General features: G+C 37.8%; 1 protein-coding gene across 17 annotated transcripts in view; it reads left to right on the top strand.

The window, feature by feature from the left end:
* LOC111599851 (RNA binding protein fox-1 homolog 2) overlaps nucleotides 1-14,536 on the top strand; it is a 92,983-nt gene that overhangs the window by 12,331 nt on the left and 66,116 nt on the right. The window contains exons 1-2 of one of the 17 annotated variants that reach the window (XM_023315649.2): nucleotides 3,112-3,150; nucleotides 5,044-5,409. The exons of the other annotated variants lie outside the window; for them this stretch is intronic. Of the exons in view, the coding sequence (XP_023171417.2) occupies nucleotides 5,398-5,409 (12 nt within the window). The 5' untranslated portion in view covers nucleotides 3,112-3,150; nucleotides 5,044-5,397. Of the gene's footprint in view, nucleotides 1-3,111; nucleotides 3,151-5,043; nucleotides 5,410-14,536 lie in introns of those variants that run through there. 17 annotated transcript variants of the gene reach the window in all.

The raw sequence follows: 14,536 nt of genomic DNA, 5'->3' as shown, positions 1-14,536 counted from the left end.
TGGGCACCTTTTGTCATCGTTTGCCTCGTTCCGGCTGCGCGATAACAAGCATCATAAATCCTTTTTGCCTCCAAATGGCACAGGACAACGCCCCCTGCGCGCTTGCCACTCGCCCTGCCCAGCCCCTTGCTCACGTAGCATCTCGTGCTGCTTCTTTGTAGCCATTTTGTAGGCGTCATCAGCAGGCAGCAGGCAGCGTCTGTTTCGGTCTCTGTTTGTGTTTCGCCTTGGCCATCGTTTGTTATTGTTTGCGGTTTGTTGGCCACTCTCGATTCGACCTAGCCACTCAGCCACCCAACCACCCGACCACCCATTCATATATCAACTCTCTGACTGCCACTGTTTTGCCACCTGGGGGCTGGGTCGGTGCGTGTTTTAGTTTTCTTCGGGTTGCTGCGGTTCGCTGCGTTGTCTTAGCCGAAAACCAGATTGAATTCAGCTCAAACTGCAAATAGTTTCAGTTTCCTAAGGCCGCCATAGAAAGCATAACAATTTTGCGGTGGATCATGTGGAAGCTCTACCCAAAATGTTAGCAAATCAAACAGATTATGTGCAGCTTAACATTAATGTTGAGCGCTCCTTAACCTGAGACCTCCAGCAGCAGCTTTTCCATATGCAGCTAATATAGCTTGAGGCTTAGCTAATGTGAACAATTTGATTGAGAAAGCATGCTTAGTAAAGGTTGCTTATAACAATGTCAGACACAAATTCGATATTTTCATATCAAATTTATAATGCTTAGCTGAGGTCATGCAATCCTGAACGACTTCAAGGGTATCTGAAAGTATTAATAGCAAAATATTGCTTTAAGATTCTGATTCAGATTTAGTCAAAGTGATAGTTGGATGCTTGGCTATGATATGAGGCTGTTAAGATAATAAAAAGCTTTCATAATCATCAAACTGCATGACTTATCTGTGGCTCAGTGGATCTGGATAGATGGATATGGCTATACAGTGAATCTTGCAAGTGGCTATATATATCATATATCCTGGATTCTATGAAAGAGTGCTTTAAAAACACGTCTGTGCTTAGCTTAGAGCTAACAGCTTATGTTACGTTGCTGTTAAAGCATTAACAGTTCAGCAATGTTATCGACCTTCTACTAGCTTCTCTCAACTGAAGATTATCTTCTATATATATAATATATTCTGCATTTTATGAAAGAGTACTTTCAAAACATGTCTGTGCTTCAAAGCAATGTTAGCTCTAAGCTAACAGCTTATGTTACGTTGCTGTTAAAGCATTAACATTGCAGCAATGTTATCGACCTTCTACTAGCTTCTCTCAGCTGAAGATTATCTTCTTTATATATCATATATCCTGAATTCTATGAGAGTGCTTTAAAAACACGTCTGTGCTTCAAAGCAATGTTAGCTCTAAGCTAACAGCTTATGTTACGTTGCTGTTAAAGCATTAACATTGCAGCAATGTTATCGACCTTCTACTAGCTTCTCTCAACTGAAGATTATCTTCTATATATATAATATATTCTGCATTTTATGAAAGAGTGCTTTCAAATCATATCTGTGCTTCAAAGCAATGTTAGCTCTAAGCTAACAGCTTATGTTACGTTGCTGTTAAATCATTAATATTGCAGCAATGTTATCGACCTTCTACTAGCTTCTCGCAGCTGAAGATTATCTTCTGTATCTGTCAAGATAACCTTCCCGTTTTAGTGCTGTTCAGAGATCGGCTAAGCGCATATTTCATATTGCCTGGAAGCAGAGCTTTGTCTGTTCTATATGTGGCTATATGCTGCATTTATCTGCAGCTGGCAGCGAATCGGCTTAGCTGGCCATGCAGGAAGCTTCGCCTCGTTGTTTTCCCGCTGTCGAGGCGACAATTTGCCGCCCAGCGTGGATTAAAAAGTTGCCAGCTTCACGGCATTTGCATTTATGCACAGAGCCCCAAAAACAACCAAAACACGCACAGGGGCTGCTGCTGCTGCTGCTGCTTAGTGGAGCTGATAGGGCGAAGGACATTTGAGTGGGCCAGCTTCAGGATACGCTCGGCTGCAGCTCGACTGCTCGAATGGGGCGCTGTAAACTCGTGAGGCTATTTGCATTTTAAATCTGCTCTGCCCCGCTTGGTGTCGTCTGCAACTTGCCTGTTTAATAAGCCTCGCACGCTTTGCCGTGGCAAGCTGTTGTCCTGCCAGCAAGGACATTCTGCTCCGTTCTGCTGCTGCTGCTGCTGCTGCAGTCCACATGCGGCTAATGCAATCTTGACAACGCGTCCGTCATGTTGGTGCCCAGCCGAAAATGAGGCATGTCACTTTTGATTTGGTTTTATTGCAGCCAGGACGCAATTCTGATTTGCTGGCCATGGCGAGTGGCAAGCGGCAAGTGGCAAATTGCAAGTGGCAAGCGCCAAGGGGAAAGGGAACATTGTTTGAACAGCAACATGGCCAACAGCATGTGTGTATGGCTAGAGGGAAAAGTTCAAATTGTGGGTGCATATCCTTTGGTCGGCCCTTGACAAGAAACCAGAGGCTAATAGAAAGCAAGAAGAGTGTCAATTGTTTTTGTCCGTATGGCACATTAGATTTCTAGGCATACGAAATAAGAATTATGTATGATTTTAATATTCTTATATTTTATAATTTTAAATTTATAATATTACGAATTGCAATTTAATTTTTGAATTCGATTGTCATCACATATTCCCGCGGTAAATATGTTATCGATAAGACTGATAGAGTAACAGAGCTATGTTAATGTAACAGCACTGCTGTAGATTGGGCCAGGTTACTTTGTATGCATTGATACTTATATGTATATAGTATGAATATTACAATAATTTCATAATAAAATATTAATAGAAATATAGCATTCCACTATAAGCGGTTAATAAATCGTAATGCTATTAATTTAGTTACATCATAAATTTAAAAAATATAATAGGCGCCAAGCATGAGTTTAATAGTGTTGGAAAACACACAACCCACTGGTTTTATGCTCCGACTCTCAATCTCACTCTCTCTCTCTTGGTGTGAGTACCGCCATAAAACTCTCAGTTTGCGCAACGAACACAATATTCTGCTGCGCTCACCAATGCTCGCATCTCCCATGAGTTTCGCTCTTCGTTTTCATCTCTCATTCGCATTTCATTTGTCGTTGCGAGCGGACGTGTTTGATTGTTGCTGCGGTAAATTTAAGCGTTGCGCGCGTATTTCCCTACCAATTGTAGCTATTACATATTCTCGCTCTTCTCAACAAGTCGTGGGAGTCAAAGACGCTCAAAAAAGTGAAATAAAAAAATTGAACGCTTATAGTTTATAGTTGATGTCTACATCAACGCAAGCGTATGAATACAAAACATGTAATCCATGTGTGCAAATACCCAACAACAAAACCAAATTGAAATACGTTTCTAAAAAAACAACAACAACGTCAAGTGCTTTAAATTTTGAAATAAAAGTGCAGTGCAACAACGAGCTATGTTCAACAATACATATTTAAATAGGAATCGGAATCGGCAACGTACAACGTACAGATACAAAATGAAATGAAAAGTTAAAAATAAATATATATGCCATCTCTCTCGGCTACGGCAGCGGCATCGACGGCGGCAGCAGAAGCAGCAGCAGCATCGCAGAGTCAGACAGGCGCGAGGGACGTGATTTCTCTTGTGCCTGTCTGTTCTGCCTTCCCCCTTCGACCGCTTGTTCATAAGCAGCATCATTGCTCATACAAAACGAAAAGAAAAAACTATAGATATATATGTGCACATGTATATATATAGAAATTCATTCAATGTGCCACATGTTTTTGTCCGTCGTTCCTTCTGTTCCCTTCGCAATTTATTTTGCGCACATTTTTCGCTCGCTGCTTTTTGCGCTTCGTTTACATTTCATGGCTGCTGCGCCTCCTTGTTTATCCTTTGATCCTTCTCGCATTGCCATTCGCACCACCGTTCGCATGCCTGTTTTTCTGATTCGATTTTTCACGTCTCTCTCTCACTCACTCACTCTCTGCTAGTAGCGGCAGCAGCAGCAGCATCCAAACACACACGTACGCACACATACACCAACACACGCTCAGCTGCTTGTCGGTGCTGCGCTTTGTCTTTCCCATTCAATCAACGAAAATAAAATGTGTGTGCCAGATGATGAATTCGCCTCGTAAGAGAGAATAATGTGTCGCCGTCGCCGTCGCATAACCAAAAATTGCATTTAGCTGTAAAGCAACAATAACAATAACAACACACGAATAGAATTTAAAATGCGTTTGCGTTTTCCGCTGGCCACAGACAAAGCACAGCCTTTGTGGAAAGTCTGCTGCTCGAATATGCCGCAAAGAGAATAAATATTGTATTTATATATGAATAACGTGAAGACTTATCGCTTTACCAATAACAACGCCAGCAATGTTCCCAGTGACAACAAAATTCGCAATAGATGTTTTTTCTTTCTTTTTTATAAACATCATTTCATTCAACTGGAAACTGCGTCTGCCTCTCCACCGGCCCCTGCCCCTAAATAAAAGCGCGTGGCTGTCTCTCATGCCTTTTGGCTGGTCTCTTTTGTCTCGCGTTTGCGCTGTATTTTTCATTCCGTCTTTTTGCGCATTTTCTGTTTTCGTTTCGATTCGCTTGGCCGCAGCCACAGTCACAGCCGCCATGCAACATCCTTTGCCCAGTTGGATAAGAGAGCAACCCCTAAATAACAATTAGTTTTTCAATACTATTCGTTGACAAAAACACCGACAAATATGTATATATATATATCTATAAGTTAATATTTATGTATATGTATATAAATATAAATAATTTAACTGCGCAGACATTATTCAAAAATTTCGCAAATCGTAAAATTCCGCGTAAAAATCTGTTGCGAAAATGTTCAAATATTTCAGCCATAATATTATTATTTTGTCATGTATCTATATTGGACTGGCCTATGTTCTATTAGAGAATCTTTAAACTGATATCTTTTCATCTTTAAAAATTCCTTGACTGAGTCAAGCATGAGTTTTTTAAATTAATTTTTTGATTTCTCTTCGATTTGCATAAAAATATTTTTTGAAAATGTATTTTCAGTTCAATTTAATAATATCGTGAACTGCGACTCCTAAGTGAAATTCACTCCAATTGTAAATTGTGCCAAAAATTAAAATTGTAAATCGTATATGAAAAGATAAATGAATGCGTATAAAACACACTAAACAAGTGCAAATGCAACGTCTAATCAAATACAGTGGTAATTAAAAAGTGCAAGAAACAAGCGTGACTACCCCTATTTAGATAGTGGAGACTACCCCTAAAAGAAACAGCACACAATTTGTTGGTGTCAATTATACGGGGCAGCTGTGCATATAATTTGCGACGCAACTGTAAACACAAAAAGCCGTCAAACTGTGGGGCTCCGGGGCATTTTTTCTTCCTCCGCAAGGAATGTATTATCCGGTAAGCAAGCAAACTGAATCTATCCACACACATTATTGCACGTTAAAGTGGACATTATTTGGTGACAGGCACTGTACAGGTCAACCAGCAGCAACAACAAACGCACACATTACACTGCACACTATAAATATTGTGACAAGGCAACGGGCGACAGCTCAATTCGCCTTGTGTTTGCTTTTTCTGGCTGCCGTTTTTTGTTTGCCACTTACACACAAACACACACACTCGCACTCTGTCTCTCACACATTCTCCACTTTTTAATCGCTGCCTAAAGAGTAGCTTTTACTAGTTTAGCAAACTACCGTTGTTTTCACTCTCAATTGTCGGCAATTCCGAATTCTTAGGCGTGCGTTTGGCTTTGTCGTTATTAGTGAAGCCTGCTCACTCTCACTCCTCTCTTTCTTTCTTTCTTGCTGTCGCTCTCTCTGGGATTTCTGTTTGGATTTGTTTACCTATTTACATAGACAACAACAACAACAAATATGTATGTTAAGCATTGTATTCACACGTGTGCCGAAAATCTCTCGCTTGCCCCCACCTTTGTTGACTCTGTATCTACTTCAAAAAATTTTCTTTTTTTTCCCGTCAATGCGCGTAAATTGTTTTCACAGTCTTCAGTTTCAAAGGGTATATGTAGCCACAGGGCTAAGCCAAGCAGGGGATCTGGAAATTTGATAGCCCATAATGCGGCTCGACTTGCCGCTGTCGATTTGTTGATATTTTACCAATGCTCATTTTGTGCGCAATTTTTTGATATTATACTGTGCATTCCCCCATATCATTTGATACATTCATGTGTCAACTTTTGGCGCCCGCTGCTCGCTGCTCCCAACATTTTCCCACGTATTCAAATACATATATAACTATATATATAATATTTTATGCAAATTATGATACGATAATCTTTCATATTATTAATTTATTTGTATTTGCTTTTTGTTTTTTTCTTTGCAGGTACGTTCATTCAAATGCAAATGTATGGGTTCTATGGTAATGTTTCGTGATTGATAAGGAAGTTAACTACAGCCATGATTTGTATGCTGACAAATGATGTTTGTCTGCGTGTGTGTGCCCAGAGATAATCATCCATCAGTGCGTTCGGCTAGATTTTTATGATGTCAGCCATTAGACGAAGTTCGTTTTGATCTCATGCGAAATGAATTGAAGTTCTCTGAGTCTATTATGGCCTACTTAATCAAACGGTGTCCAAAATGTCGCAAAACTTGGGAGTTGGCGTCTCCAAAGTATTTTTTATTATATTTTAAGCTCATTAAAAGCTAGCTGTCGGAGTATCTGGTAATAAATATCAGCCGTCGGGCAATCGTTAGATTTTTCACACTTAACGATTATCAAATAAAGAAAACTATTAACTATTGTTGATTGATTTCGTCATGTTTAGATAGATCTTTAGTTTAATATCACTCAATTTCCTTGAAAACTGTTTATAATTCAATTGAAATTATTTTAAGTTTATCATTTGCTTTGCCTTTACTTTTCAAATGTCATTCCGATTGATTGCGATTAAAATATAACCTGCAGTCCATCCGTTCGTCCGTTGCTCGAATGGCTACTAAATTATTACATTTCGCGCATGTAACATTTTATGTGGCAGCTCATAAAGTTATGAGCCTCAAATTAAATGTGTATGATTAAAAAATTGCTAGAAATTTTTTTCGGCACGCTGACGTCCAAATACTCTTCCAAAATAGACATCGAATAGAAACATAAAACAGGAATAATAAGACGAACATTATTTAAGAAAAAAACGTATTTTCGAGTGATTTTAAAAATTGATTAGATTTATAGAGATTCTCGAGAGATTATATATATATAGCGTACAGAGAATAAATGTCATTAAACTAAAGATCAAGACCTGCGTGCTGATACGAAAGAAGAATAGATTAAATACCAAGAAGATCGGGATAATGGAATACGATTTTTCCTATTCAAAATAGTTTTTCTTTTAATTGGGGAATTACAGAAAAGTCAGACGAATAAGAAAGTGTTCCAAGCAAAACTTATGTTCCAATCAAATTTGTTCTTATATATATACATATATAATATTCACGGGTTCAGTCTGCCGGTAAACGTTGAAAGTTCTGTTACGAATGCCCTCTGCTGGAGTATTTAAAATTTAGTTGCTTCAAACGGAACTCAATTTAAATTGATTCTTTATAAATCTGATTGGATATATTCTCGTCTTCTGGCTTATATGTATGTTGCACATTTAATGTCAAATGCATAATACTCACTTGTAGGGTATTCACAGCTGTGTAGCTCCAAGCGAAATCTTCCGGTTCGCCGTTTGTCGGAGTCACAATTGAAAAATTGCACATAAATTGCATAAACTGTGTTGCCGTAAATTGTTACGGCGTAGGGCGAGTGTGAGCGGTGGGGGTAGGTGGATGTGTGGCTGAGTAGCTGGGTGGCTGGGGGGTTGGCTACATTATAGTCGGAGCTACTAGGCGGTCCCATTGTGCGTGCGCACTTAACCGCAAAGTTGGTAAATTTTGCTTTTTTATGATCAACGGATCTCGATATCAGCCGACCTTAACACGCTGTAGCTTTATGACTGGCTTTTATGATATTTGTTTATATCTGATTACGCAATTGGCATTAGCATTAAAACAAATATAAAATGTAAAATGAAAAAAAAAATACAGTTATCATTGAGTGTTTGCATTGAGTGAAAAAATTACTTTCACTTAATTGGCCAGTGCGAAGGCAGCAGCTGCTGCTTTTAGGCTTTTACTTTACGGGAATCGTCGAGTTAATGAATGTAGAATGAGTGGGGAAAGAGAGGACGATAACTGGGAAATGTAGAAAATTCTGTCATAATGCAGCGATGCTTCAATATTTTCAATTTGCTTGATTGATGGCTTTAATTTATAAGCATTTTTAAGTAGCACTCAAGCCCCGTCAAGCAGTGAAGCCCGCAGATAAGAGATAGGCCATTACATAGCCCACATATTATAACATTCACATACAGTTATACATAAATATGTATATATATACAGCTCATTTTTTGTTTATTGCCAGCGCGTCTGTTTTTCTATGCCAGCGCAAATGATATGACAATTTATTTCAATTAAAGTTGATTTAAAACTGTGTTGCCTTGCCCCCTCTTGGGCTGCACGTTGATTGATGAAAATTGGGGGGAGCGCAGAAGACGAGGCATGAAGAGTGGAAAGAAACCTCGTGGCCTATTCGAATAGTGTGTATCTCTAGATATCTTTATAAATGGGGGCGTTTTAATAATCAGCCGGATGAATATATAATTAAACAGTTGATCTTACCACAAAGTAGAAATATCATTGAGTCAATTAAAGTGGATCTGCCCCATTTCGATGAAATCTTAGAGCAAAGCGATGCTTAATATATGAAATTTTGAATGCTTTGACTTTTTCAATAATATTGAGTTGCTTTAAAGATTATAATATATGTCAAATAAATATGTAAATTACTTTAAAAATATAAATATAAATATTTAAATTTTTAAATTTTCATTTGGTGGCTGTATTATATGCATATATGTATATCTAGATCTGATCTTGCAAATGGATAAGGTTGAACATTTTTTTTCTAAGCCATAAAATAGCATTTTATGAATATTATTTTTTGTAGATCAAATATACTATAAATATATTATCCCTATTATCCACTCAGTCAATAAGCTTATTAATATTTGCTTAAAAGATTTGATAATATGACAAACTATTTAAAATTATTAAAATATTCCCTAATACACCAAATCATTCATATTGAAAGTATTCAGGTTTTTTCCACAGTTTCTGTGTTACATATTAATTTCATTCCATTTTATTCCGAAGTCAGCCTTTCTCTTATACAGTTGTCCTCGCATTTACTCTGGCAAAGCTCTAAGCTCTAAGCACTTACACGCGCGTTTTGTGTGTGTGAGTGAGTGCACATGAAAGACGCAAAAAAAATTTTTCGATATTGACTCATTCGCTCCCATTCGAATTCGAATCTAAAGGCGCAAATTTTATGGAGCGCTGCTGATAAGGCTCAGTCGATTTATATTTTAATTGAATCGGGACTTGTGGCTCTCATTCAATGCCTGAGTGATATTACAACGATTTATAATTGAATTTAATTTGCATTAATTTAATGGCTTAAGCATTTTTATGGCATAATACGTTTGGCCAAGAGACAATTAAGCTGCTAATACATAAGTTATCAAGAATTTGATTCGATTAACTCGTATGCTTCGAATTGCACCACTGCCGAAAATAAAATGTGCAAACAAATAAATTAATTTTGGGGAATTCGCTAAAGAGAAATAATACAAGTTTCGCATATCTCTAACAAGTGTACGAGTTATGAAGGTGGGCATAAAAGGGTGGGGGGATATGACTGTGCGACCGCTAAACAAATCACAACCTACGGCAATGTGAACGAACCCCGCAGCAGTAGCAGCGACAACAACAACAGCAGTTGAAGAAACGTTTAAGCTAAAAGCGTCATGCAAATTATTCGGTTCAACTCAAAACTGCGACGTCGACGACGGCAGCGACGCTAATCGCTAGTGTCACTCACACGCCGTTGGTGCGGGCAATTAGCAGAGCGCCGCACGCCTGCGCAATGACTCAGCAGCAGCAGCAGCGACGCAGACGCAACCGAACTGTAACAGGTTTTTTGCACTGACTGTTGTGTGGCCGCAGCATGAAACGGTAATTGCAGCAGCATTAGCTTTTAGTTCCATTCCATTTTGTTTCATTGCTCGTTTCGCTCTCGATTTCACGCCCACGTGCTCTCCACTATGATATTCTCACACTGACCGCCCCTCACGAACGTTACATTTTATTGCCGGTCCGTTAGTGTCGCCTCAGTTTGTTGATGTTTTTTTTACACATTTTTCTTAATTTATGCGGCCGGCTTATATTCATGCTCTACACATGAAAGGTATGATGATTTTCTCACGAATTGTGACCGCATTCAAAGAGGCAGCTCCACTGCCTTAGAGCATTCCATTGCTATTGGTGAGCTTACGTACATTTCAATACGTAGAGATCAGCTAAAGTATATAGAAGTTGTGTAAGAGTATTTTATCTTCGGATTCTCCTCGTTAAGAGTTGTTTCTTATTTTTAGTTTATTTGCATTTCTGTTTAGTTGCCGGTGCACAATTTGTTGTTGCTGCTGCTCACTAAATTTACATTTTATTGGCTTGTCATAAATATGAGCGTGTGTGTGTTTGTGCCTCAGTTGTTGTTGTATCAATTTTTGTTTGTTTTATTTATTCGTATTTTCCTGTTGTCATTTTGTGTTTTGCTTATACAAATATTTTTATACTGAGTAACTCGCAACGAAAAATAAACTCTGTTCGCATATATTGACATAGTTCGCGGGGCGACAATATTTAATGATTAGATTTTATAGTAGGTAGCGCAATCTATTGATCTGTTACATTCTGTTTTTGATATTTATGCGAGCGGCTTATTTCTAGCCTGCCTAATCGGGGACAGTTAAATGTATAAAGTGTAAAAAAAATAATTTTTAATTTAATATTTTAAAAACGTTGTCTTCTTCAGATATTTAGCATTCCATTTTTATTCATCTGATGCTCTAACCGACTATTTCGTAGATGGAGCCTAGAGCTTAAACTAAAAATTTTAATTCTCTTTCACTTCGTTCTCGAAGGTCGTAAATCTTTATCCCGTACACTCATAACGTTTATTTGCCATTCCATTCCATTAAGTTCTCCAAAGTCTTTTAATATTCGTAAAGCCTTGATAACAAATGTATATTCCATTCCATTTCGTTCTCGAGACTCCTATTTAAGCATTCCTGTAACATTCACATCACTGCATACACTTGTTTTCTTTTTTATTCCACAAAGTAGTCTGTGTAGCATTGATAGAAACTTACAAACCCATTTTCAATTCCATTCCATTATCTTATGAACCATGTGGGGCTAGCATGGAGATATTCGATAAAGTTTCACACACACCTTCTTCAATCCGTTTTATTCCATTCCTTTCTCCACACAGTCTGACTCATTCTTCAAACCGGAAGTGAAAATTTCTCGTGCATAGCGCAACAAACCAAAATCATGTTCGATTGACTTTATCAAAGTTAACAATCAAATCTTGATTCATTGATTCAATGGGGCGCAGTGGAATTTCTATTTTAATTGAAATCCATGCGTAATTTATGCAAATTCAATTAAACAACAATTAATTGCGCTGCCCCATCTGAACCAGCACAAACAGCAACAGCAACAGCAACAACAACAACAATTTGTGCTGCTCAAATGGTTTGTAAAAGGCAACAAAAACAATTTAGCGCCCTATGCATATTTACACGATTTTTTGCCATAAATTAACAAGTGCAAAATATTTTTAATATATATATATATATTTATATATATATATATATATATTTATATATATATATATATATATATTTATATATATATATATATATATATATATATGTTAGTCAAAATTGCAAAAATAAATCAAGAAGACGCGCTAGCGTTTATAAACGCACACAAAAATCGCGTGCGGCTTTTTCCGATGATTTAATTTATTGTCTACTTAAAATGTGCAAATTTGTTGTCTTCGTTGTGCTATGCTAAAGGAAAATTATGTGTGCTTACTTTGCATTCATTGTTGCCAATTAGCATAAAACGGCAGCTTACAACAACAACAACGGCAGAAGCAGCAGCAACAATAATGCGAAAACGCAAGGTGAACCAGGCGACTTGCAATTAAAAGCTAAATGAAGATGCGCGCTGGACAGGCGCCGGGCTATTGTTTGCCAACTTACAGGCAAAAAGACGATGACATCACCATCCAAAGCATCCAGCAGACACTTTGACCTTAACGACCACTTGTCGTCGACCTTCAGCTCCCTTTATGGCTTTTTAATTATTACAAAGGCAGGTTAAACAATTAATTCAAATGAGCCATGTTGTAGCTGGATCAGCATAAAAATTGCAATCAAATGCATACACATATATGTATATATATATATGTGTAATATATGCATTTCAATTGCAGCTGCATTATGTGCACATGTTCTTTCTATTTGAGTGTAGAGATGCATATAAGGTAGATTTGCCATAAAGCGAACCGCGCTGAACGACACGTGTTAAACATAAATTATAATTGTCTATGCTAAACATTGCTTGATATTTTCTTTATGGTCATACACAGATTCGCATCGCATTCACAGTTAAGAAATCTATCCACATTGCCAACTAACATTGATCGATCTATCTAACTTATAAATCTTTTATCTATTGAATATTTTCAAACTTTGAATCTAAACGTTCATTTTGATTCATTGTTTTGAGTGCTGCAAAGTGTAAGGTTCAGTTCAAACTTTTGCTATAAATCATAGATTTTCTTATATATGATAAACTTTTAAGATAGTCCAAGCTCAGCCGTCAAAAATATAGTATAATGACTTTAAAAGCGGATGCATTCGACTATATATCTAATAATCAGGCAAGTTACTTGAATTGAGATGTTTTATTTTGTTCATATGTCGAAAAGCAACTACGAAGTTACCAAAACTACTTCCGAAATTCCTCATTGTATATGTATATTTTGCTTAAGAGCTGGCAATTATTTATAATAGCTATGACAATAAAAAAATTTGTTTAAACTGAAGTTTAGCTAATTTTAATTTAATTTAATATTTATTCATTTAACCAAGATTTCTTTAGCTTGTCGAAAATCATAGTCATCATATGAAAGAATAAGTATATTCTATTCTGCTCTAGTAACTAACAAAGCCTGACCTGGAATATGCTTTGTAGTCGACATGGCAAACAATACGAACTTTGAGACGCATAAAAAGCAAAAGAATCTTTTCATCAACTTTGGCCTCAATCTTCAGGCTTTTCCTTTGGCCATCTTTTCGTGTATCTTTCAGTTTTCTAAACAAACATCGCTTTGATACAAATTTCTTTAGTTATTTTTTTCCTGTCCTGACAAAGTTTGTTTTCGGTTCATTTAACAGAGTTTATATTGTACTTGGGGCAATTGCTTGGTGAGGGTATTTGAGCGTCGTGCTTGTACAAACTATCTTCTCAGTTGGCGCATGCAAATCTTTTGTTTAATTTTTGCGCCAGTGCCAATAATGTTTAATGCTGATTTTAATGGCCGCCAGACTTTTGCATATTTATTTAGTTTTACATTGTTTTTGCGTAGTTGTTTTTGTATCGCATGTACTTTTATTTATTTAATGTTTTTGTTTTGTATGACTGACGACCTCTAACTCAGCATGCAGCACGATTTCGCCATCAATTCGAGCTTGTTTCATCCTCATTTTGTTTTGTTCATATTAATTTTCAATTAACAGGTGTGTGTAATTAAATTAAAGCCTTAAGCGAGCTAGTGCACTTCACCTGAGTGCGGTGTAAGGTGTGTTAATTTTTGTATTTGCAACACCTCGGAGAATGGCCGACTGTGCGGGTCCCATTTCGAGCATCACTCGAGAAAAACTAATGAGAATTCCAAACCAAGCACACAAGCTGCGCTTTTTCCTATACGTTGGCCAACTAATTCCCTTTGATTACATAGTCGAGGCGTGTCCGCTTGACTGCTTGACTGACGGACTGACTGGGTGACTGGCTGACTGTCTAAAATTGACAATTTCCTTTTCGTATTAAATGCTATTTGTATTTCACTCACAAACCGAATGCCGTTTGACTATTTATTTGTTTTTAGCCTTCGCTCTGCTATGCGGCGGGCAGCATCCAATTACTGGAACACAGCCGTTGCCAGGACCCGAACACGGGTCCGTTTTGGGTCTCGGTCCATGCCCCGACACGTGGCCAGCATCTGTTACAAGTTTTCGGTATCAGAATCGGCAGCGGGCAGCGGCATCGATTGCCGGCGCTGTGTGAAGTTTGGCAACGCTTAACAACGCACAGAGCCACTAAATTGCATGTGAAGCGACGCGGCATACATATGTCCATATGTGTATACATTCCATTTATGAGATCTGCTTAAAACAAATCACATTCAACTGCGAGCCTTTGTGGAAAGCAAAAAGAAGCATATGTAGGTGGTGAAAGGTACAGGAAGGTGCAGGAAATGAATGTACACAAACGGCAAACGAGATTCAAATGCGAGTGCTTGGGGTCAGGGTCGT

This window comes from Drosophila hydei, unplaced genomic scaffold (genome assembly GCF_003285905.1).
Source record: "Drosophila hydei strain 15085-1641.00,03,60 unplaced genomic scaffold, DhydRS2 tig00000001-arrow-pilon, whole genome shotgun sequence".
Taxonomy (NCBI): Eukaryota; Metazoa; Arthropoda; class Insecta; order Diptera; family Drosophilidae; genus Drosophila; species Drosophila hydei.
Note: the sequence above shows the minus strand (reverse complement) of the source record. Positions and strands in the feature narration are given on the sequence as shown.